This window comes from Pinus tabuliformis, chromosome Q, assembly GCF_031772625.1.
Source record: "Pinus tabuliformis cultivar Carrire ecotype Pingquan chromosome Q, CPIR1, whole genome shotgun sequence".
NCBI classification, from domain to species: Eukaryota; Viridiplantae; Streptophyta; class Pinopsida; order Pinales; family Pinaceae; genus Pinus; species Pinus tabuliformis.
Genome location: NC_142296.1, coordinates 544,342,154 through 544,369,597, shown reverse-complemented (window position 1 = coordinate 544,369,597; position 27,444 = coordinate 544,342,154). Strand labels below are relative to the sequence as shown.

At 36.8% G+C, this 27,444-nt stretch overlaps 1 protein-coding gene across 5 annotated transcripts in view; it reads left to right on the top strand.

The window, feature by feature from the left end:
* LOC149220598 (POLLEN-EXPRESSED TRANSCRIPTION FACTOR 2) overlaps positions 1 to 27,444 on the top strand; it is a 305,610-nt gene that overhangs the window by 74,229 nt on the left and 203,937 nt on the right. For all 5 annotated transcript variants that reach the window (XM_089384829.1, XM_089384826.1, XM_089384825.1 and 2 more), the window contains exons 4-5: positions 3,333 to 3,392; positions 16,794 to 16,895. In XM_089384829.1, coding sequence (XP_089240955.1) covers positions 3,333 to 3,392; positions 16,794 to 16,895 — 162 coding nt within the window. The remainder of the gene's footprint in view (positions 1 to 3,332; positions 3,393 to 16,793; positions 16,896 to 27,444) is intronic.

Genomic DNA, 27,444 nt, shown 5'->3' with positions numbered 1-27,444 from the left:
ATCATCTCTCTTCTGTATGCGCTCGTCTTTGGCCATAGCCATCATTCTTCTTGGTAGTCTCACAATTCACGATGGATTTGTGCTCCCCACGATAACATCCTGTTATATCTATTTCGTAGAAATCTAGAGGGGCTAAAGGCTCGTTTTCCTCATCTTACTGATGACTAGTGATGGATTTTAAGCATTGGTATGACTCAATGGTTTTTTGCACTATGAAGTTCTAGGCACAAGGTCTGATTGATCTTGTTCTATTATAGAGACATGTTAGATAGAGAGATTTTTTTTAGTAGTATGAGGCATAGGTGTACTTGCCTGTTAATTTTTAATGCACCTTTTGATTCCCCTTGAAAAAATGAGTCCGATGAGTATAATATCTAAGGGTATTTAGAGAGTTTCTACTTTTAGCAACTGCTAGACATGAGCGACACATGTTAACTCCATAATGTGACATGTGGTGACCTTCGTATAGTGACACATGACCCTTTAGGGAATAACATTTGGTGTCTTGAGGCATGCACAACTATTAATGTGATTGGGATGCATGCATGGAGTTAAAATGCGATAACTAGTTTAGTAGTATGCGGCATAGGTGTACTTTCCTTTCAGTTTTTAATGCACCTTTGGATTCCCCTTGAAAAAATGAGTCAGTTGAGTATAATATCTAGGGGTATTTAGAGAGTTTCTGTTTTTGGCAACTTCCAGACATGAGCGACACATGGCAGCTCCATAATGTGACATGTGGCGACCTTCATATGATGACACATAACCTCTTTAGGGAATAACATTTGGTGTCTTGAGGTGCGCACAAGTATTAATGTGATTGGGATTCATGCATGAAGTTAAAATGAGATAACTATAGTGCATGCATTAGTTGGAAGGTGAGGTGGCAGTTGGTGATAATATCGAGGAATATTCTTTCAATTACCTGAATTTCATGCAAGTCGGCCAAAGTTTGTGCACTTAACTCACCCTATTTTCTTTGTTAACTTATCCTCCCTTTCATGCAAGTCTCTCTCTCTCTCTCTTATAACCTGCCTTATTACTTCCTTTCTTGCCACCTCACTCATGACAACTCCTCTTGTCATCCTATTAACTATTCTTTTCACTGTTTTGATCCTCACTTGAACTACCTCTCTTTTTTCCACTCACAACTTTTCTTCTAGAACTCGCGCGAGGACAACTTGAACTGGCCTAGAATGTATCATCAAGGTAATGATAAAAGGAGAGTAAAGGCTTCATTCAAAGGGAGCAATTTTCCTAGCAAGGAAACATCACATTACAACTCTCTCTCTCTCTCTCTCTCTCGTTTATTTCATGTTACAAGCTTGATAGACTAACCATGTGGAATGATGTAGGTGCTCCTTGACGTGGATTTGACTAGCCCATACACCGTTGATCACCCCTACAAACGTAGGCTCCCATAAAACCATGAGTGCTCAAGAGAGTTCATCAAAAGCCTCCAATGCAGTTAGGGACGAAAGTGACCTTAAGTGGACTTCAAGGGATAAGACATGTTTTGACCAAACAACTGAATAAAGACTCAGTGACAAAGACACAGGTCTATGATGCCTCATACAAGCGCCTCACATGGTTTTTACATGTTGTTTGACTTTGACGTTAGGCTTATAATGGGGATGAATGCTGCACTAAAAAGTATATGTACCCTTGTTGACAGTCAGGATGACAAGTGACTTTGCCAAAACTTGTTGATTTTTGGTCCTTTCTAGAGAGGGAACTTGTATGGAATGCCATGTGTCCACTTTTTTTTTTATAGGACTTCAAAATTTGGACACAAAACACTATTGTTTGTATTCTTTCCAATGAAATTGGTAGTGCTCAATTTTGATATTTCTAGAGTTAGATATGTTTGTTTTACATGGAACACCTATTTGACACGAAACACTATTGTTTGACTTTGACCTTGGGCTTACAATGTGGATGAATGCTGCACTGAAAAGTATACATACCCTTGCTGATAGTCAAAGTGACAAGCGACTTTTCCAAAACTTGTTGATTTTTGGTCCTTTCTAGAGAGAGAACTTGTATGGCATGCCATGTGACCACTTTTTTTGGTAGGACTTTAAAATTTGGACACGAAACACTATTGTTTGTCTTCTTTCCAATGAAATTGGTGGTGCTCAATTTTGATATTTCTAGAATTAGATATGTTTGTTTTACATGGAACACTTATTTGAGACTAGTTTTAGGACTGGTAAAAAACCCTAACTTCTGTAGCTTGTAACTTGAAAAGTATGTCGAATTAGAATATGAAATTTTTACCATAGGTACTTCATTATGTCTCCTCACGTTCCCAAAAGTTTCACTTTTTAAAACTTTCTAGAAGAAATTTTATAGCAAAATACCAAGATGAATTGTTTGAACGAGCCAAACCAAGGATCATATGCTTTGAATACCAAGTGTTATGTAATGCGACCATAAAATATGATAATAAATAAGAGTACACAATGTATACACTATTTGAGCATGGAACACAACTCCCTAATAGATAGGAGAGATGGATGACACAATAATTCCGTAAAGAATAGATGAACCTCCTCCAAATACCCCAATACATCCATACATCTGAATCACATGTTCTTCAATAATGACTACATCATTTGTTTATATACCTATTCACACATTGCACATGTGGCCCCTTTATTAGGCCTACTATTCCATATACATTTATGCCATTACATATAAATTGAACCCCATACATGTCACCCATTGGGGTCATATCATATACATCTAATACCATATGTGCACTGTTGGGGTCATATAAAAAAGAAAGCTCTTGTACAAGTTGAGGGAATATGTACACGCTAATTAAGAAGGCAACCTTTCACTCTGAACTAATTAGATATTCCTAATCACGACCTCCTAAATTGACTTTAGAACCCCTTTATATAATTCATAAAGTGATTGCATCTTTTGAATACATCATAACTTTATCAAATAGATGCGATTTTATTACGATGTCAAAGTTAGTGCGTGAGAAGACAGACCAAATAACATATGACAATGACTAAACTTAGGTTAATATCTTGGATGGTGATGGGGTTTTGAAGTTTTGTGGATTTTCCTTTTCATTGGCCTGGGGCTTATGAAGTCTTTTATGTGGAAGTGATTTGATTCCATGAATTGATCTATTGATTACTTGTTTAAAAATAATTGCCCAAACTGACTTATTCAACCCTTCTTTGTCATTTCTAAATGGATAAATGATAACTATTTACCTTGCTGTCTACATAAGATATTGTTGTTTTGTTTCAAGAGAATGCCTAAATATTGCAATATTGACTTTCTATTGCTTTTGTGATTCATTTGTGCAGCCGGATGTAGATTTGTTCATTTTCTTGGAGCGAGCAATTTCTTCCTTCCCAGCATTTTCCGTGAGAATTCCAGCATTTTTCTTTATCAATATTCTCAATTGAGTTTATTTATTTTCATTTATCTTGTGTAGTTGAAGTATATTTTTTTGTGGTTAAAGTTCATTGATACGGGGAGACATACTTTTGCTACAAATTTTTGATGTCTCGATGCTTTTAATCAAATATTACCTTCTAATGTTATCAATACCCTGATTTTATTTTGGACCATGCCTTACTTTCATACTATTTGAGGATGTTAGATAGTAATCCCTAATTGAGTAGATGAACATGTGGATAACATTGAAGCAATGAGCTATCTTTTTCTGAAAGATAAGCAAATGCAAATCACTGATTGAGGAAACATGAGTCAACATCAAATTCCAAAATGGTAGTGTTATCTACTTTCACTAAAATCAAATATTACCTTCTAATGTTATGAATACCCTGATTTTATTTTGGACCATGCCTTACTTTCATACTATTTGAGGATGTTAGATAGTAATCCCTAATTGAGTAGATGAACATGTGGGTAACATTGAAGCAATGAGCTATCTTTTTCTGAAAGATAAGCAAATGCAAATCACTGATTGGGGAAACATGAGTCAACATCAAATTCCAGAATGGTAGTGTTATCTACTTTCACTAAAGTAGTTGCTTTTGGATATCTATTGGATTGCACCCATTCACATCAAAGCCACTTGATAAGGAATTTGCTTGCCAAATGACGAGGAAAGCAAAGCTAAAACCAAGCTAGATTCTGTCTTGTCTAGCCATCTTAATTAATGTTGGGTTGCTAGATTCCTCCTTGTCCAACCATCTTGACTAATGTTGGGTCGTACATTGGGATCTATTGAGAGACCCCATTGGAGTTAGAGGTCACAGGGGCACTTGTATTATGGAGTTTTTTTTTTAGGCTCATCATTTGAGTAGGAGAGTTGTCTTCTCTTGGGGATACTTGTGGGATGTAGCTGCTTGTTCTTGGAAGGATTGGTGTAACTTGTTAGAAGAGTATGGTTTGCTCCCTCATGATGGGCCATTGATCACAAAGTTGGTAGGGCTCCCCTCATAGGATTTATTCAAAATGAACTTTAGTATTCCAAGGCTATTTTGGAGGGATTAGTGGTGAAGTTTTCATAGGCCCTAGCAGTAATATTATTGACGACGACTTTATTTGTTGTGGCAACAACAACATTTGCTAGCCTTGGTTCTAAATGTATGATGGGTGTTAGTTGATCCAGAGCATAGGTGGGTGTGCAAAATTCAATGTTTGGTTTGTTTGATTGTCTTATAAACTAAGATAATTTGCATGGCTTATGACCATGAAAAGAGGATTGGATTTGGTTTGCATGAATTGTGGAGCAAGCAATCTTGAAGGTCCTTTGGAGGCTGGACATTACCACTTTGAAGGGCCTTTGGAGGGTGGCGTTGTGCACTAAGGCCCCCTATAACCCTCATTTTTGGAATGGGACACTTTTGAGGGCTTGTGTCCCCTTATTTTTTTATACAAGTGGCTTAAAGAAGCCCAAACTTTGTATATTTTAGACAACTAAGTAGAGAAGAGAGTTTTTTCCCTCCATAGGCTAGACTAGATGCTTTTAGACTAGGAAATTAATATTTTAATATAAAGGAAGTTGAGCATCTCCTCTATAAATAAAGATGCACTTCCTCTCATTTTCTCATGGTTGGATTGTTGGTGAAATAACTTTAGTCTTTGCAAGATCGAAATTTCTGTAATTTTACTTTTTTCTCATAAATTTGGTTGTGCATGGATGAGTGGAGAAACCTCATATAGAGGACTTGTTGATGTGGATTGTGCTCTTTTCTTGGAAGGATATTGATGAAGCTTGGATGAATGGAAAACAATAGAAGTGGACTTTTTTTGTCTTGGTTATGTTTATGAGTGATGGAAATTAAGTATTCAATAGGTGGTCATGGTATTTTATTTTCATTGCCCCTTTTAAACAAACGTTTCTTCCATGTCTTTGAGGAAGGAGCAAGTGGGTTCCTTCCCTTATCTCATCCTTGAAGATTGAGAAGCCTTGGGTCAAATTTTTGGGGATAGTGAGTGGACTCACCCTAGTATTTTGAACCTAGATCTACTTGAATCCTGTTCAAGTTTGCTGATCTTGTAACTCCGTATGCTCCAAAAATGTATTGGCAAGTTAAGGCATTGATCTTCTATCCTCCATCACTTATTATTCTTTAAAATCCTCAAAACCATTTTGCTAGGGTTCACTCTTCAAAATCTCCTTGTAATTTCTTGATTGTGTGTTTCGGGACCTCTCTTAAAGCTTGTGTTGGTTACCTTGACCCTCTTCCGATTAGCCATTGGACCCTTTGAACTCAAATTCCAAAATTTTCTTCAAAGCCCTGACAATCCTATCTTAGGGAGAACCCTCTTTGAGACAGAGGTGAGCCAACTAGAAGTGAGAAGAGGGTTGGTGAGGTGACAATTGGCCTTGTCTTATTTACACTTTGTCTTGTAGTTGAGCTTTAGGACTTTATCTCTAGAAGTGTGTTATTTTGTTGTAACAAAAGATTAATCGTTAATATTATAATGGCCCATAACAATCTAAATAGTTCTCTTACTTGGTTGTACTATGGTGTGTTCATAATTTACCTCTATGTGTGTGTGTTAGCTTAAGAGTCAAGCTATACTACTAGTGACCTAGGTATGTGTTTCATGTCATTTTTCTTACAATTTCTCGCACCTTGTCATTTCGTCACCTTTTTCATGCATTTTTATCTTTTCCTCTTTTATGATTGACTTATCATATTCCATGTAGTAAGGTCCAAAATAGAAAAGAAAAAGAGAAGTCCCTTGTATGTGTTACCCACCACTTGTGGATAGTGTATATAGGAGAAAAAATTGTTGAGAAATCTAGGGGCGTCTAGATTAGGTGATTTATCTTACTTTGATAACTGATTGTGATGTATTTTTACTTAACTTGATTAGCTTCTTCTTACACTTGATTATTACTAGTGTTCTTTATCATCAAACAACTACCAAAAAATAAAATCAATGAGACAATAGGACACAAGGTGTAGGCGATCAACGAGGGCCAAAACTTCTCCAACTGAGAGGAAAACCACAAGAATTCTTCTCTTCTTTTAGAACTTGAATTGAGGAATTCCAAGACCTATGACTCTTGACCAAGACCCTCCAAGGCCAAGTCAAACCTTGCTTCTAGCAACTTCTGCAATTTCGAATTACCCAACAGATCCTCCTGGAACTTCGACTTGCCTAATAAATTCTTCTGCAACCTCGACCTGCAAAACAAACTCTTCTGCAACTTCGACTTGTCCAACAAATTCTTTTGTCCAACAAATTTTTTTGTCCAACAAATTCTTTTTCTTAGCAAATTCTTCTGCCCAACAAATGTAGAAACCCTTACAGGAGAGAGAGAGGCCCAAAAACTTCAATCTAGTTCTTCTTTTTCGTCCTTTATGAACTTCTATCTTGAGAAGAGCGAACTTGCTTGAGGGAGTCTCTAAATGAGGTCGAGTTCCTTCTTATTTATAGGCTTGTGAGGGGAACGAATTGTTATCTGTAGGCCGACTTGTCTCTTCATGTAGGCTGACTTGATCTTTGCACCATGACGAGGTCTTGGAGGGTCTTTTGACTCTATTTTGACTCAAACAAATTTTCTTTACAATATGTAACATGCCCAAATGGGTCTTCATTACATGACAATGAATCAATTGACTTTATGACAAACCTAGACGCACTCAATGGTTGGTTGACCTAAAAATAAATTTCCCTTGAACATGAAACCCATGCCTCAAGAATAACAATAATAAATTTATTTTTCTCTTTTCATTAAATATATAAAATCATGATTACATGTCATTATGAAGACCGAACCTTGTTACATATTTCAACACTCCCTCTTAACTAGGGAGGTATACATAATCCATACAAGGTACTTGGACATTCTCAATATGAAGAATACTCATAAGAAGAGTCGGATTGGTAACTCATTTGTTTAGCATCATATCATCCATCATTGTCACATAGCAAGGTCTTGACTAACAACTCTATCTCTCCACAAGATCAAAGCACAATGTCGACGAGACAAATTATTTATAAACACCTTCATCATTGTCTCTCCAGGAACATACTCCACCTGAGTGTTCACACGGTATGTCCTTCTAGGACTATTCTTATCTTGGATTCCCAGTCCTCAAAGAATATCGGTCCTCTACGACTATTCTTATCTTGGATTCCCTACAACATCCTCAAAGAGTATCACGTGCTAGATGCTTACCCAATTCTCCATTCTTTCTTCCCAAGTGAATACAAGAATGATGTGTCTATCTCTCCTTCTCAACTAGGAAGGATATATCCATTCCTATGAAGGAATGCACCCATTCACATAAAAGGAATGTACCCAAGCTCCCTCTCAACCAAGGACATGTACAAGCTCCGTCTTAGCTAGGGACTTGCTTCTAAGTTTCTTCTTAATCAAAACTTGCTTCCAGGCTCCCTCTTACCTAGGGTGTTGTTTCTAGCATCAACTCTCTCTTCTTAGGTGGAGATCATGGGACCTTCAGCTACTTGTATAGCTCCATTCGATGTCATGAATTTCATCTTCATCTTTATGGAACCTTCATGTTTTGGGACTTCTTCGTAGGGCATTGACCATCCATCACTTTCTTTGACGAGTCATGTTAGTTAGGTCATCCTTCTCTTCATTGGGAAGTGATCCTCTGATCCACATCTGGCTCTTCTTCATACAACTACCTCTTCTACGTCATGTTTCCTTTGGGATCTTCCATCCAACCACATGAGTGCTTAGTTGTAGGTGACATCCACAACTCCGTTTGGTAACCTTGTATTAGCCCATCCAGATATTGTTATAAAAAATGAACATCGCATCATAAATTACCTTTTGTGATGGCCCTTCATCATGACATCTTGTTGCAACATCAACATCCTGCATACATATTGACACTTCTCCAAGATATTCAATTGTCAAGGGTCTTCTTTCATTCCGAACTTTCCCAAGGTCTTCATATCTTTCCCAAGGAGATACCATGGCCAATTCTTCTAGTCATCGGATGTTGATTGCCTTTTCTAAGGGACCATAGTTACATCTTTTATGATCTCATCTTTTCTTTATTCACATATTGCTTTCCAGGAACTTCCAATCATAGTTCCTTCATCTTTGTCAACCAACTCATATTTCATATGAGGACATATAATGTTGATTTCATCCAGTCAATATGTGAACCATGCCTTCAATGCATCTTTCCAATGGAAGAGAACCCTTTCTTTTGATCATACTCATGAGGTAGAGTATCAATCCCCGTTATCTGCAACTAAGTGATGACATGACCTAACTTATCAAACATATGCATACATGCCTCTTTTCTTCTTTTGGTCATCTAGAATTCCTTCAACAACTTCCTTTCCTTGATTGAGAGTATTTCAACCATCTCGACATGCCATCGTTCTTCCAAATAGTGAATCCTATCCAAGGTGGTATTCTTAGCGAGACACTTGCTTCTTCCAAGTGATGAGCCTTCTAATGAAGATTTCAATAGATGATCTTGATTATCCTCATCGTACAAATGCTCCTTTCCAATGATGTATGATGAGTTCTACACTAGATGACTTCCTTCTACCTATAAGTACTACTTATGCTTCTAATGAGGTCACCAAAAGCTACTTCCTTCTAATGATAAATGCCACAGACTTCTACTTCAACTATCTTTTCTGATGATGTCACGAGCCCTTGCTTCATTCATATGCTCTTATGATGCCATCTCCTAAAATGATGCATCTTTTCATGCTTCTAATGCTTCCTACCATGATAGTTATACAAAAACTGAAAAGAACTTGGTGAAGAAGATTGTCTCAATCATAGAAGAGATCTTTCACTTCTTCCTTCTTTGACTTCTTCTTCTTAGCATCTTCCACTTCTTTGGTTATATGGGCTTCCTCCCTTCCTCTTTTGTTGTTGTCCTTCTTGAGCTTATGACAATTTCTCTTGCAGTGCCCATATTCTTGACAACCATAGCATTGAACCTTCACCATATTCTTCTTCCTTTTTTGAGGACCAAATTTTCCAATCTTTCCTTTTCTCTTTGCCATGGCAGCAAATGCTTGTGTTTGCTCGTTTGATCCTACATCACTTTTTGCCTTTAGCCTAGTTTCTTCAATTTTGCACAATGACCATAGTTCATTGAATGGGGTAGCTTCTTTCTTTCCATAGATGCTTGATGTAAAGTTGCCCCATTCCTCTGGTAGTGCATTGAGTACTATAGTTGTCATATCCTTATCAGACATTATTCTCCCAACTCATGTATTTGGTCTCTAATTTCTAACACCCTCATAAAGTACGAGGCTATTCCTTCTTCCTTTGATATCTTCATCTTGTAGAGTTCTTGTCTTAATGATATCACTTCTCTTACAGTACTTACAGAGAACAATTCTACTAGCTTGTCATATATTTCTTTTGATGTCTCCAACTTTGATACATAAGGTATGAGGGGATCCTTGATGGATTCTATGAGAATCCTTTGAGCCCTTACTTCCCCTTTCATATACTTTGCTAGAGCTTGAGCTTCTTCCTTTGGAAGCTTAGTGATTGTACCCTTAACATGTTCAACGACTTCATTCTCTATGAGGATCAAATTTGTCCTCTTCTTCCATGCAAGAAAGTTTGATGTCCCATCCAATTTGTTGCTTTTCTTGCAAGATGGAAGTCATTTTGATAGATTCATATATATATATATATACTCACTTGTCAAGTGAAAATGCTTCTTGATGTTAATATCTTCAACTTGATGCCTTCTTGATTTTGATGATTATAGAAAATGTCTTCTTGATGAAAATGTCTTCCTTCAAAAGTGATCCTTCAACGAGAGGGAGATCTCCTCGATTCCTTGATGATGATGATTACGCTTCTTCTTGTTTCTGTAGAATGTAGAGACTTTTAGATGCTTCAATGTGTAGTCACGCTTGTCAAAGGTATTCTTAGTTCTTTCCAGTCACGCTTGTCAAACTTACAACTTCACATTTCGGCCCTTGTTTAGAATTTCAGCTTGCTGTTGCAAACTGCAATTTTGGCTTCTTTTGCAGAAAGCCTAGCTAATACGTGTGACTAGATGGATTTGTCTCCTTTCTCCTTCTCTTGAGATGGAATCTTCTTCTTATTACTTCAGCCCCAAAACTTCGGCTCTCTTGGAGTAGCTTATACTTCAAAATTTCCTGTTGCAAGATGATGCCCTAATATTTGCACATGGAGGAATATAGGCCAAAAACAAATCTACGATGCTTTGTTTCCTTTTCTTTCTTGATTGAACTTCTTGATGCTTCTTAGATGTTTTTCTAGTGCTTCGGCCCTTAAGTGTCCTTCTTCAAGTTGCCTTTCCTTGTCTTGTCACCTTAGCTCTAATACCATGTTGAGAAATCTACGGGTAGCTAGATTAGGTGATTTCTCTTACTTTGATAGCTGCTTGTGACATATTTTTACTTAACTTGATTAGCTTCTTCTTGCACTTGATTATTATTAGTGTTCTTTATCATGAAACAACTACCAAACAATAAAATCAACGAGACAATAGGACACAAGATGTAGGTGATCAACCAGGGCCAAAACCTCTCCAACTGATAGGAAAGCCCACAAGAATTCTTCTCTTCTTATAGAACTTCAATTGAGGAATTCCAAGACCTATGACCCTTGACCAAGACCCTCCAAGACCAAGTCAAACCTTGCTTCTACCAACTTTTGCAATTTTGACTTACCCAACAGATTTTTTTGGAACTTCGACCTGCCCAGCAAATTATTCTGCAGCTTCGACTAGTTCAGCAAATTCTTTTGCAACTTCGACCTACCCTGCAAATTCTTCTATCCAACAAATTCTTCTGCAACTTCAACTAGTCCAACAAATTCTTTTGCAACTTCGACCTGCCCTGCAAATTCTTTTGCTTCTTTTTCGTCCTTTACCAACTTCCATAAGTATGTAAAAAAACAAATGAACTTCAGAAATTAAACTAAATGTTTTAAACTCAAATCACATTAATGAAATATCAGTCTAGTAATCTGCTCTTACATCAAATGTTAAAACCAACAATATATTCTAAAATAGTAGTCCTCTAACTATGCAATATTCATAAATTTCTATGTATAACAATAGAAAATTTTAAATGACAAGCTGATAACTACAATTTAGAAAATTTCTGAGTTTAATTCTTTTTGATCTATTGATGTATTTGATCTAAAAACTCAGAAATAAACTACCGAACAATAATAAAACAATTTTTAAAAATTTGTTTGCAAAAGTTACTGAAGCTAACTTCTATTTCTGCAATTATACAACAATAAAAATGTAAATTAAATTTGCTGCTAAATTTAGAAAATTTCCGAGTTTAATTCTTTCTGATCTATTGATGTATTTGATCTAAAAACTCATAAATAAACTAATGAACAACAGTAAAACAATTTTCAGAAATTTGTTTGCAAAAGTTACTAACCTAACCTCTATTTCTACAATTATACAACAATAAAAATGTAAATTAAATATGCTGCTAAACTCTGGCTAAATGCAAATCTATGCCAGTATTAACCTTGCTTTCAAAATGAAATGAGGAAAGGTTAGAGAGTGTGCACCAGTCATCCCTTAGGGGCTTGAAGACACTTGAAGATATGCTGCCCGAATCACTGAAAATCCTCAACTCAGAAAGCTTTTGTGAAAAACTTTGTTAAAATTTTTTGGGAAATTTTTAGGAAAAAAATTTAGGAAAAATTAGTTAGAGAATTTTGGTGAAAGAGGGGAGGACGAGAAAGAGGTTGGAGATGGCCAGCGCAGGGCTTTAAGGCCCTAAATTTTTTTTCCCACGATCTTCTTGAAATTTATCTTCAACATGCAAACAAAATGGAGATGCCCTTCGGGGCTTAGATCTTTCTCCGGAATCCACAAAAATCACCTGCAATTTTCAGATTTGTTCTTGCACAAACAAAAGATAGGAAAAATTCCAAAGCATGTATATACCAAAAATATGAAATACCCATAACCCCAATGGATTAAAAGATTTGATATTTATAAATCTACAATAATAGTCTATAGGTCTAACAGATCTGTAGATCAAAGTCCTCTATTAGCCAGATTTAAACAAATTTTTGCACCATATTTAAAAATAAATTTGAAATTTTAAAGAGGCACAAGTCCAAAAAAAACCCTGCAAGTAAAATATTCTATAAAGTGACTTCAGAAATAAAAAAGATAGTGGGCTCTTTTAGATTTTGTAAACTGAGAGTCAGTGGGTCTAGTTGAGGACTTCCCCAAACGCCCAAATTCTGAATGATAACTTCTACATACTTAAATTTGCTTGTTATATTAATAAAAAGCTTAAAAATGATCATAAAATTATCAAGAAATAGAGATACTTGCTACTTCTATCAAATTAAAATGATATTCTAAAAAAACCCAGAAATTTGTGCAAGATACCTGTACACAGATCAATCCTCAAAGGCTATTAACCAACAAATACAAATAAAAGCAACAAAGTATTAAGAACAATATTACCACATAAATCTGAAAGAGGAACACCACGATCTGAAACCCCAAAGTCGTTGCATTTTATTAACCAAAAAAAGTTACAAGAGCTTTTTTAGAGCAAGTACACAATTCAGAAATCTGATCCAAATAATGGAGAGTGACCTTTCATTTTAAGAAAAATTCTCCAACGACTAATTGGCTTGATCCTCGTTAAAGCAATCTCAACTGTTGATGAAGATCAAATGATCTTTTAATCATCACTGTTGAAATAAAGTTACTTTTTGAGGAAATTAACTAAAAAATGATTATTTTGAGTTAATTACCGCAAAAAGTTGACTTTGACTTAACTACTATGGCCCAAGGGTTCAAAATATCTTGAAATTTTCAATATTCCCATCGCCGAGGACCTCCAAAAATTAAAAACTTTAAAAAACACGAATTTTAAATGTTAGAGAATTTAATTTTTCCTAGGACCTAAATTAATTAAATTTCTGGCTTTAGCATTTTAATTTATTTTAGCCAGAAATTTTAATTAACTAACTCATGAAGGGATTATTAATTTTTTCAACCCTCTAATATTTAACCATGGCGTCTAACTATGAGGGACCATGCACTAATATTTTTTACATGAAATATTACATTTCTAACCCATGAAGGGGGAACACCTGTTCATTATAAACCCTTAATAATTACCCATTTTTGCGACACAAAATATGATTTAGTAGACTAAGTGAATTGTAATAAAATAATCTAACCAAATAGTTAGAATTATTCCCAAATCACTTTTACAGAGACTCGATAAATAACACTAGGACTCATTTAAAATCTTGACGACAAAATCCACCCTAGCTTTGGGATGAGGCTGGAGGAAAAAACTCTGTCGATCATCCGTGTTTAGAAACACACATGAATCGATGAGACTAAAAACCTCCTAAAATAGAAGTCATCATTAGAAAAATAAATTTACCTAGGTTGTTACATACATTTGTCTTACTAGGATCATTTACATTACAAAATGCAAAATTGGTTTACAAAACTCTAGTGTACATATAGCTGATAATGATGAATCTTTGGATCATCTGAGTGCTCAGACATGATGGAAATCCATGCGCGAAAAGATGTACAACTCTGGGGTAGTTAACATGGAGTGGTTAACAGATTCCATGTACCACTCATTGATTGCTTGTGTCCTACCTTTTGGATGAGGATGATGCACCTGGTTCACTATGCCCAGCTGGCTCCACACATGCACCACACACTTGGCAAATGATCTGGGGTCCTGGTGAGGTCTTGTGTCATTATCCGAGCCTTTATAGATGTTTTAGAGGCACTTTCGATCCAGTTGGAGACCCATGATGATGTCCTTGCCCCCACCACACCCACTTGGGGGCACCACAAGGATTTGCTTGGATAACAAGGGGCCAACCCCTTGTCCACTATGTTTGAGGTCCATTCTCACATCATGGCACACTCTGGATTTCATTGGGCCTCTTAAAAGGCCCAACAATTCACTCTATTGATCATTCGACCCTCTTGAGAGGCTTATTATTGTATTATTGAGCTATCTTGGTGGGCTTGTCCCCAAGGGATGTTATTAGTGCACATTATTTTATTATTTGGGGCTCAGATAGGCCAAATTAGGCAAATTGAACTCCTTAGTGATTGTATAAATAGAAGTGAGATGATTCAGTTTGATCATCATCACTTGGATTGGGTTAGTAACTCTTGTGAGATTTTCGCTATCCCTTTTGGAGGACGAATTTGGATGATATGGATGAATTTTGATGTTTGGTCTAGGGTCTTGGTCTATCTCATTTGAATTACTGAAGAAAGAGTTTTTGACTGGGTTTTCATTTATATAGGGGTTTTAGCCCTGGCTGAGTGCCTACATGTGGTGTCCTTGGTCTTCGTGTTTTGGTTTTGGTAATTGCTTGATGAATTAAGATAAAAGAAGAACATAAGAAAGATAATAAGAACTCAAAAATATCACAAGTAATTATCAACTAGAGAAGTTTTTTCTGCCTTTCTGATTTTCTAACACTTGTAGAAATAATTCAGCCTTGATAAACCCCCTTTGGAACTCAGAAACTGAAAGTTTCTCTGATGAAGAATAACCCCGTATTTATCTCTCCTCAATCACTGCTGCTGAAACCTTTCTGGTGTCTCTGAAAATCACCCACTCGAATGATCTCCAATGCTGCCCATTAATTCCCTTTATAATCTCTCATTCACAAATGGACGACCACGATTAGAAGTTTACTTGATCCAATCGATGGCTAAGATCATAGAAACTTTCCACAAGCTTCGAGAGGAAAAGTGATCTTCTTCCAACTAATGTCAACTAATTATCCATTTTCCCGAAGTTAGACTTGGGAAATAATTAAAATATCACCAATTGATTTAATTAAGATATTTTCCCTAGGTGAAACTGAGGAAAAATTACATGGGCTTGGAGATAATTAACTCTTCCATGTTCCTAGCATCAATGACACCTCTCTAGGATAGAACACCTATCTGAGCTACAATATTTAACTTGCTAGAGGCCTGTGGAGAATACATTTTCAAAATTTTTTGTCTAAGTGCTATTTTGATGCTATGGATGGCTGATCGGAGTGCTCTCTTGGAGGATGGAGGACTTGTTTGTGTGGATGCTTATTTGATGGATGAATATTTAATGTATGTTCTTATGTGTCAATTTCGGTTAAGTTCCTTCTCTAGAATTCCATGGCATTTATTATTGAAATAGTTAAATATGGTTGTATTTCTTAAACTTGATTGTATGCCCACTTATCTATTGCATAAGAGATGACCTCTAAAGATTTGTGAAAATGTCTGTTCTAGATTTATCCTTTGAAATTTCTGAAATCACTTAAGCTACTAAATGATTTGTGAGGGTTTAAGTACGTCATCCCTAGCTATCGTTTTGTCCACCTTAAGCTTCTATGAAGAGCCTTAGTTGACTACATTTGCCCATATTTATTAGCTAGGCTCTAGTCACTTTTTGTAAGTCAACAAAATAAAATTCATTCTTTTTTTTTCAAGTAGACGTAAGAATTTCTTCTGCTTACACAAAAAATTCGGCCCTAGGAACTGTAGGTGCAAGGTAGATTACCTCTGATTTGAGCTGGAAATTATATCGTGTGGAAATTTATCTTGCTGTCCTTAAAAATCTGCATTTAATTAGAGTAATTGAATCATCTTTCATAGCCGTTTTATGAATTTAAATTCCTGATTTAATAGGTGCCTGTAATTTTCCAGATTTACATGTATTTCAGCCCTAGATTCACATAACTGCTTATCTAATTAAAGGCTAAAACAAATCTGTTGTAATAGATTTGTGTGCTGATCTAAATTAACTCATTTTGAAGACAGGTTAACAAGAGAATTAGGCTACTTTTTAGACCTGGAAAATTAAGGGGATTAAAACACATAAGAAATACTTCACAAACGCCAACATGCCCCCCTTCCCAAAAAACCTTGCTTGAATTAAACATTGAAAGCAGATTTGAACTTAGACATTAAGAATCTACTCGATATTGTTGAGCAAATAGTTTAGGAGATGTCCTATACAGTATTGGCATTGCTGATTCATTTATTTCATCGTGTCACGAGTCTTTGTATTTGGTTATGAGAGAAAAATGACCATAGAATCTACTTGATATTGTTGAGCAAATAGTTTAGCAGAAGTTCTATACAGTATTGGCATTGCTGATTCATTTATTTCATTGTGTTACGAGTCTTTGTATTTGATTATGAGAGAAGAACGAACTTAGAATCTACTTGATATTTTTGAGCAAATAGTTTAGCAGAAGTTCTGTACAGTATTGGCATTGCTGATTCATTTATTTCATTGTGTCACAAGTCTTTTTATTTGATTATGAGAGAAGAATTTAAACCAAATGTTTTGTTTTGTAGGATATTGATGTTGAAAAAAAAAGTAGGATGATGAAACATGGACGATTGCTTCTTCAATGTGCTTTCCAATGGTTTTTGACGACAGGACGTCGCCCCGTTCCTGTAAGTGTTTCAATGTAATAGTTATAGTTGTTGCCACTTGCACTTGAACAATTTATACAAAATTTTGTTTCTTTCTTGGTCATAAATCTTGTATGTAATTCTCAACAGGAGACCTTGTTTTCAATTCATTGGATAATTAGGAGGATTTAATTTGCCTTTAAATTGTTAGTGGGAAATAGTTGTTTCCACCAATAAGCCTTCCATTATTTAAGTACTATGTGGACTATCGTGGTTATCTAACGTATATTAATCTTTGACAAGAAAATTTGATTTAATTTTAATGAATGGACCTAAGAGTTTTCAAAACCTTGGAAGGCGGTCTTTTCAACATATCAACAACTTTATTAGCAATCCTCTTTTTGTACTTCTTACCACTCAAACTTTATGTAGGTCATGCGCTAATGAAAAATCATGAGAGCATGGAGGCACTATCAGGTAAAACCACCCACCATCACCTCGATGGCCTTGCCCTACTCTTTCGACTATGGAAGAGAAGCTACCCTATTGTATGGTGTTAGTTTTTGATTGATTTGGTAGCATCATACATGTGTTCTAGTCTCGATTTGTGTATAAGAGGCTAAGGAACATGAGATCCCCAAAACCCCTAAAAGATTTCGCGAGATAAGCTTGCGAAATGCCTTAATTAAATTAATTAACTATCATTTAAATATTTCTTAAGTCTAACTTAGGAAAAGTGGTTAATTAAAGTGAATTAATTAAGGAGATTGAATTATGCTATAGAGACTTCTAGAAAATGACTTGGATTAAGTCTGAGATGATCTTAGTCGTCGATAAAGAATAATCATAGTTGTTGAAGCTTTAGCGAGAGATTATAAGAGCAAGTCGATGGGATGGAGAATGATGTTGGCATTATGATACAGGTGTTGTCCTTGATGGCAACCCACCCAGATGACAGTTCATAGTGCAACAAGTTAACTTACAGATCAGACTCCATAGATTGAAGAAAGAGAGTGGTTTAAGAAGTATACGTTGGTTCACTTTGTCCAAGCAGCGTATACATGCGGGTTAACAGAACAAAAGGAGCGTATACGTATACACACACTCCCACAGGAGGAAAAGCGCGTACATGTTGGAAAACCAAGGTTTTGGTCCGAGTTATTGACCCTAGGTATTTGGTCCAAGGTATTGGTCCTAAGTGGTTTTGGTCCGAGGTATTGACAAAGGATCTAACTATATAAGGAGGAAAAGATCATTAGGCCAAGGTGTGCAAGTATTGAATATCTTATGAAGTGTTAGATCAAATATGCAGGTTATGGGTTTTTGATGCTTTGCTTGATCTGAACTAAGGATGCACCTATGTGGTTGATGATGGATGATGGATCGGGATCATAAGACCTAAAATGAATTATCATTATGTGGTTTGATCATGGATAGTCTAGATATGAATACTGACGCATGTTTTATTCTGTAAATGTTATGATCTGGGTATGACTGAAGTCTGGAATAGCTGTGAAGTTTTTAAGTTAGTATTTGCAGATCTGTACGCTGGTTCGCTTTGATAAAAGCGCGTATACATGCAGGTTCGGCACATGAAGTAGCATATACAGTATGAAAAATGATGTTTGAAGTTGCAGTTGGTTCTGGTGATTGATGCAGAGTTTTGGGTTCTACATTGTGTTTTGGTGACTGTGTTCTGGTGATAGTGTTCTGAATGTTCAGATTGATTGATTGTGATTTGCTTTAGTGATGATGGGTTTTCAGTGATTGATTGAGTTGTGGTTGATTCAGAGATTGATGATTGAGTTTAAGTGATTGGTTGATGTAGATGTATTTGATGGTTGTATTGCAGTAGTGATTTATTTTGAGCTTCAATGTTGCTGATGGGTCCAGTATGAAAATTTGATGAAACGAGGTCTTCATGTGTATTGTTGTGTACCAGTTGCATCCAGTTTGAAAATTTATGAAACGTGGTCCCTGGAGGAAGAGAGAAGGTTGTAGCTTTCTGTAGGCCGACGCCTACGTACTGGTAAACATATCGGTCAGTACAAGAGCCAGGGGGTTGGAGCTCTCTTCCAGTAGCAGTTGGAAAACGAGTGAAGGTTGGAGCCTTCTGTAGGCTGGCGCCTACGTATTAGTAAATGGATCGGCTAGTACAAGAGCCAGGGGGTTGGAGCTCCCTTCTAGTAGCAGCTAGAAAACGAGTGAAGGTTGGAGCCTTCTGTAGGCCGGTTCCTACGTACTAGTAAACAGATTGACTCGTACAAGAGCTAGGGGATTGTAACTCTCTTCTAGTAGAAGCTGGAGAACGAGAGAAGGTTGTAGCCTTCTGCAGGTGGGTGTCTGCGTACTGGTATGAGTTTGCACCAGTACAAGATTATAAACAGGTTTTTTATATTAAAAGAAGACAACAACAGGTGGTTTTGTCCCGCATTGGGTTTCCACCTTAAATCGTGGTGTTCATGTGTGTTTCTTATGTGTGATGGTTTGTTCTGTTATTACTGCACATGGTTACTGTTTATATGGTTAATGAAGCATTGATGCACTGATTAAATATCAACATATGATGAAATAACTGAATCATAAGTTTGCTGGATATACGCTAGTTGCCTTAAATACAGTTGCGTCTACACGTAGGTTACCTTCATTGAAGTAACGTATATAAATCAGAGTATGAAAAGAAAAAGTTATTTATTTGACTAATACTAATTCCCCCCCCCCTCAATATTATTTCCAACAAATGACACAAGAGGGGAGTGAGTTACCTTCGCTGATCGAGCTACCCAATTGTAGTGATTCAACAAGGAAGAAAGTTTGGGCCAGAGAGGGAGAGCATTAGTGATTGTGGCAACAACAAAGGAGAGTTATGGAGAGTTTCCCAACAGTTTTCCAGTGCCGGAGAAGCAGCAAAATGGATGTCGAAATCTTCTGGAGAGAAAGCCATCCAAATAGTGCGAGTTAGCCAGTCCAGTAGAGGGAGTTGTCGGGAAGGGTTTGTTTTAGTTGTCAGAGGTTAGATTTTAGTCCGGACGATAGAGTGATAATTTTCTAGAGGTAGAGGGAGGCTAGACGACCCAGTTGGAGGTAGATCCAGGGCTGCATGACTTGCACCAAGCCAACAGTGTGAGCAGCTAGAGAGGGGTGCGAGCAGGCTAGTGGAGGCTAAGTTGATTTCCAGGGGAAAAAATATCTCCTAGATATTTTGGCTAGATATTTGCTAGAGGATTGCCACTTGGGCATCCAAATTATTGTACTCCTAGAATTTGTTGCATAATAATAAAATAAACCCTCATCTGGTGCACTGGTTTTCCCTTCAGGGTTTTCCCGGGGACTTTTAAGTCCAAAAATATTGGTGTTGATTTTTATGTGTGTGCGTCTATTTCTTAGTTCCTGATTTTTATTTTCCACAACGTAATTTTTGGTGAAGATTGCAATTGTAAATTATTTGTTAATTGCTGTAAACAATTAAACTGCTAACAATGAGGAGAATAATATCAAGTAATTGCAATCAGGAAATTTTCACATACAGGTGAATCCTAAGGGTCAATCTAGCCTAATCTGTTGTAGCAACGTGGGTGTTACTTGGCTTAGATCGATTATGAAAGCGTGGTTGACCAAATAATCAATTTGCTTTGTGTTGATAATGTGAAAAGCAAGCAAATTGTATACGAGGCTAAATCCCAATTTATCCCAAAATTCCAATAACACACTTATTACTAAGAATGTTTGGATTAAGCATAAATTTCTAATCAGATTTGATCCAAGTTTGGCACAACCTACTGAAAGAAATTGTGGCAACCTTGGATTGCTGTTTGATTTACTTGTATAACAGTTATTTATATTTTTAGAGTATAGATGAACTATTCAATGAATTATGCCTTGTAACCATGTGGCAATCGGCCATACAAACATTGTGAGATTACTTCCTGTTACCCTTCCTTTTGGCAGGGGTACCTATAGTAAAATTCTCCACTTTCATAGGCATTTTGATGAGCAGGACAGTCTTGTTGCATGCTGATTTTTTGGGTTGCCTTCACAGTAGTGCACATATCTTGACTCTCGAGGCATTGTTTACACCTCCCGAAGAACTGTTGGAACTATTTTGCAAGCGTGGACACCTTTTTGACATGCCACATGGAGGAAATGCTGTTCTCTTTGCAAAATTATGAACTGGTTTGTGCTGAGTTTGAGGGCTGATTTATAAAGATGACATCTGTAGGGGTCTTGGGATGACATGGAGGATGATTTGGATGATTTATATGATGTATCACTCTCTTGGCACTCCTTAGGTCAAGTGGGTATGACTGGAGTGAAATATCTTGAGCTAGAATAAAGGTTAATTGCATTTTAATTTGAATTCACTTTGCTGGCTGAGGGTTTCATGATATCAAGGTTCTCCTCATATTCTTGTTCACTTGATGGCTGATGGAAGGATGAGGAAATTCTTCTTCCTCTCTCCACCTCAAAGTCTTCATGTTCTTTATCTGCATGGTCAAAAATATCTTCTTTTGTATCGACCAAAACTTTGTTAACCCCAATAAGATGAGACGCTTTCGTGTTCTCTTGACTCGCTTCTTCATTCTTGAGATGGATGCCCATGGTCTCTTGATTTTTCTCTTCAATAAGATCCTCTTTACCACTTGCCTCATCCATCTCCTTAAGACTTTTCAAATAGAAAATCTGTATATCATTGTTTTCTAGCTCATGAGAGGGAAGAGACAATTGAACATCTTCACAGAGATCTTTAAGTAAAGTCAAGGGATTTAGAACAACCTCTTTGATCATTATTCCTTTGGGCTACTGCATACGAGATTCAATGTACTTTCCTTTGACATAATCTGACACGACATTGAGTGCATCCCCCTTCTCTCTTATTTTTGTAATGAGATCATTGGAGGGATGCTCACTGAACTTTGTAACTAGGTAATTGACCCTTTCTTGCATTGCTCCTTGTATGCAAATGAAGACATGAATCTCTCCACCTTTTCACACCCATAGATCCATTGTTTCTAGAAATTTTGGATGCATTGAAGAAATGCTTTTAATTCTTTTGGCTCAAAGTTGCAATACCGACTCCATACCTCATATTCTAAGTCACAGGACACGTCCTCCAAGGTCCCGTGCCCTGTATTTAACGTGTCGGACATGAAAACGGCCTTAAAACGTGTCGAAAACGTTTTTTAACGTGTCCTGGAAATCATAAAACGCATCTGGTCGTTTTCTTCGTGTCCTAGTCATGGAAAACGAGTATTCACAGTATGCAAGTCATCTTCAAATACCATGTTAGCGTTGACAATATAATTCATCAAAGACTCTAAGAAATCTAGAGTAGTCATGGGTTACTTTCAACTTAGGGACCTGACAAGGCTTCAATGGAGTATGAGGATATCTCGGGATGCACAATAAATCCGAAGGAACAAATAAGTAATCAAAAGATGATGTCCTATTACAATCCATACTTCAAACATATAGTATGATGATTCCTTAAATTGAAATAATTACCATAAATGTGGAACTGCCAATATTTATCTTAATTCTTACTTTGGAGAGCAGCCTTTTGTACTGTACTTTTTTATGTTTCGTTGAAGTGGAGTTGCTAGATGAGATCCTACATGTTAGTATTGAAACAAATATTTCATCAACTACAAATACAAAATGGAAAGATTACCAAGGTATTGTCATGCACAACCAGGGCTTGAAGATCTTCCTCCCTGACAATGATGCCAAAAAATGTTATCGCTCCTCTTAGCAGGGTTGTTGAAGATCTATACAATTCTACTAGGCTGGTACACACAAGACTAAGGTCCACTGTCACTTTGGTCTAAGTCCCCACTCTTTAAGCCCAACTCCTACCAAAAAGGGATGGGAGGCTTCCCTCGGATGATTTCAACTAACCAATACGAGACTAGTGCCTTATAATGGGTCAAATAGTTGAAGTGGAGTAGTTTGTAATGCTGTCTTGCTAGTCTACTGTGTAAACTATGCGTAAAATAAATTAAACTGGCAAGAAATATGCCAAATACTAATAAGTTTTGGCAAATGAATAGTTGAATTTGATGTACAAAAAATATACTAACAAAAAATGTAAATATATTTATAAATAGAACCTTGGTAAGGGGGGTAACCCTTTGAAAATTCACCCAAAAGTGCCTAAACACTTTTAGATCTTGGATTTAGGGTGGGAATACTAAAAGGTAGAAGATTGTTCAGTTTAGGCCACTTCTAAGCTTTCAGACTCGCAATAAATTGAATTTCTAGCAAGCTGGAAATTCACTTTATGAGGTCCTAGGGTCAAAACCCCATGAGTACACAACACAACAAATAAATAAAATTTTAGGGATGGAAGTTACTTCTTTTTGCTAAAAATAAAAGGTAAAACTTATAAAATGGATTTGCAGCTAATACAAGGTGAAAATAATTGATAAAAATGCACCCTATAATTGGAAAATATGCAGTAAAAAGTTTGCTACAACTATACTTTTCTGCAGATCTGCACAAATAGACTTGATACACCTATGTAAAACTTCTAAATATGCTCAAGAAAACATATATATGCATTCCTTGATTTAAATTTAACGAGTATATCCTTTTTACTCCAAGGATTACTAGCTATGATTGATGAAATTTTATAGCAAGCTAGTAGAAAATTAAGCATAAAAAAATGGAAGAGATCTTTTAGATTTTTGTTTATAAATGTGATGGTCGAAGAGTGAGACTTGTTACCCACCACCAATGGGTGCCCCTATAGGAGACATTTTTCTCCCATATTTGTCTTCAGCCGGCAGCTAGCAGCCTGTTATGTATAAAATTAATTTAATTTAATGTTTAAATTAAGGGGCACGATCAAAGGTCATGCCCCCTCATGTAATGGCACCTAGGCTGTATTTATGCCAGGGCCTCCGCCCTTGTAAATCATCATGCTGTTTTCTAATAAAATATATAAATATATCAGCTGTTAATTTGCAGAAGTAATTGTCTGTGCACCATCTGTTATTAGAGCTGTGTTCAGCATTCCTGGGCTCTGTTCCACTGCTGAGATCTGCTCCTGTTCACACTGCATGCTGTTAATTTCTTATTCCACCATCATTACCCCTGCCAAAATGCCACATTTCTCTGTCTACTACCATCTCCCGTTCCTTGTTCCCATCCTTGACCTTTTCTTTCCTGCATTTTGTTCTGTTGTTCCTGATCACCTCTGTTACACTGCAGCTTGAGCCTCACCAAAGACTTGTCCGCATCGTGTGTTCTGTTGCACGTGTTATCCGTTGTTTGTGTTCGAACCTCTCAACGCCTTGTTCAAAACATCGCTCTCTGTCCACCACATCATAACCTCAATGTCAACCCTGCGACAAACATGTAGCCAAAACCCGACCAACTGTCCTTGCTACCACCAGGCCGTCGTGTAGTCTTCTGTCATGGCTATGTTTTGTTCCTCGTTGAACTGACATCTCCATTCGAGCCGACAATTTGTGAGCATACTTTGTCGTACCTTTTCATTGAACATTGATTCAACTGGTGACCGTCATTTGTGTTGTGTGTATAGTTATATATATAAAATTATATAATTATACATATATATACATATTATTTAATTACAAGTTTTATAAATTAATAAATTAATAATTATATAAATAGTTAATTATAAAATAATTATTTATATAATAAAATTAATTAATTAAATTAACAAAAATAATATTTGAAAAGAGAAAAAATTAGGGTCAAGTTTAGGAAGAAGGTTAAGCTGGATAAATATACACCACCACACACTTGATGAATGTTGTCGTCAATGACGATGAGTGACTTTAGTAAAAAATTGATAGAACTTGAGAATAAGGTCACTGGACATGCTGAAGAAATTAAGGAGCTGTAGGACACAATGAGTATAATAGAGAGTTAGCTTGAGAAACATCATAACAAATTTAAAATGGAACATGCAACCCTTTCAAATAAGGTTGATTGAAATCATAATGAAGCAATGGTGGCATTGAGCTTTATTTGTGAAAAGTTGAAAACTACAACTGATCAACTATCCCAGAACAATGAAGCTACTCAACACCCAGATCCTTCAAATAGATCAAACTCATCAGACTCACATCACAACCCAGAATCTTCAAAAGCATCTTCGATACCCAATTCACAAATTAGTAACACGAATTTTCAAAATATGCAGCTCTTGACCCAATACCCCTTCTTCACTCCACCAATTGCTACATATCAACAAAGAGAAAAACTTAAGCTTTCCAAATTTGATAGTAACGATAAATACAGTGTTGCATGGTTCAATAAAGCAAAATAATATTTTGAGATTTATGGTTTTGACAATGACGATGTAAGAATCAGGCATGCATCCATGCAAATGGAAGGCGAAGCATATAATTGGTATATGTGGTGGAAGAAAACGACACATGTTATCAGTTGGAGGAAATTCAAAAATGCATTGTTTAAGAGATTCCAAGCTATCAAAGAAGAAGAGTTCTCTACGACACTCACCAGGGTACAACAAAAGGGAGATGTGGACGAATATACTAGAGAATGGGAAACTCTATCAACGCGAGTACTTGGATTATCAGAAACTCGTCTTATTCAATCGTACATCACGAGACTTAACCACACCTCTAGGATGAACTTAAGCTTCATGACATCACCTCTATAGAAGAAGCAAGACAGAAAACAAAAGCTGCAAAAAGTAAGCTCGAAATAATGCAACTACCAAAAGTTGAAAGAGTATATTCGAGATGAAGATTTCCCCAAACTGCTAACATGGAGAATACAAAGTATGTTCCACCACAACTACATGAAGGAGGAAAAACTAGTTTGGAAATGTAAAGAATGAAAGAGGGTAAATGCAAACGTTGTGGCGAAAAATGGGATTCTAAACATAAGTGTGTTAAAGGAAAAGAGACCAAGAACCTATATACATGTGAAGTAACCAATGATTCAGATAGTGAAGAATCAAACATAGAAGAAGTTGAAGATTCTCCACAATTTTTCCCAGAATTAGAGAACGAAATGTTGGAATTTCTAAGTCTAACTGTTAGAAATCCTTCCTGTACTTTTTGATTTATTTCTTCCTACTTGGTCTGTTAATTAACAAGTTATTTACCATGTAAATATTGAAAATAAATACAAGTACAATGTCAACACATACAGATCATCAACTGAAGGAAAAACAAGCACACAAGTGACCCCGTTATTTTTGGACTAATGTCCCCAAAAAAACCCAAGGTGGGAAAACTAGTGTAGCTATCTGAGGGTTTTATATTAAGCAGTTTCAGAATACAATCAGGGTGCCAGAAATGGCTCACCCAACAGAGAATGCCCTTGGCAGTAGTACCTCTCAACCGGAGACAAATATCGGCCCCAATTTGCCCCATGAAATCTCCTAGTGTCAGCCTCTAGGGTCTGCGTCAGCCTCTCTAACCCAGCGTCAGCCTATTTGGCCCAGCGTCAGCCTCTCGGGGCTCTGCATCAGCCCCTGGAGCCTCTGCATCTCCACGCTGGCCCTCCTTAGGCTCTGTGCAACTCCTGGCTGCCTCTACGTGGCCTCTAGCTGGCTCGGCGTCAACCCTCTCCCGGCTTCTGCGCTGATGCTCCCAGTGCTATCTCTGCCTCTCTGCCACTGTATTCACTACCCCTCAGCTGCAACTCTAATCACTCTTTCGATTTCCACAGCAAGCCGTACCCCAGAAAATCGAATTCTTGATCAACTCGGTGTGTTCTCCAAGTAACCCTCAAGCCTCCTCTTATACTTTTCTCGTTGACAATTCAACAGCTAAGATTAAGTCCCTAATCAACGACTAAGATTAGATCTGGCTTGATCCATGACTTTTGGACCATTCTATAATTCAGTTTTATATTAATTCACATTAATATTTTATTTTCCCTAAGTTCAGACTTAGGGACTTCATTAAAAATATTAATTATTTTAATATCTCCCAAACTGGTTAGGTTCTGCCCAAACCATGTTTGGGTATTGGAGACCTCATGTTCTTTAGCCTCTCCACCAATTTTCGTGGCTAGAGCACATCCGATGCTACCCCAAATCAACACGAAAATATTTCACAAGTATCATTATCAACCATGACAGAATTATTTTAGCCCCAAACATTAAAGTTAAAAGGACACATTAAAAAGAGCAAGATAATGATTCTAATAGATATCGAAAACACTCACAACTTTTTGGACTCAAATATTGCAAAAAGGCTCAACATCTTCACATATCCAATGCCCAATATGAAAGTGATGGTAGCTGATGGAAAGAAAATTGAAAAAGTAAGAAAATGCCATAAGGTCAAATTGCAAATTCAGGACTACAATCTAGAATCCCCATTCTACATAGTATTGTTGGGAGGAGTGGTTGTGGTCCTAGGTATCCAATGGCTACAAACCCTAGGCACTTACTCCGCCAACCATCAAAAGCACTTACTCCACCAACCATCAAAAGCAATTTATAAACTTTAGATGGGAGGGGCAGAAATACAAGTTATATGGTTTTCAACCTCTTCAAAATCAAATTGTATCATCCTACCAGATGATGAAGCTGATTCAAAAAGGAGCACCAGCGTATGTAGTGCAGTGTCATCAAATGGAA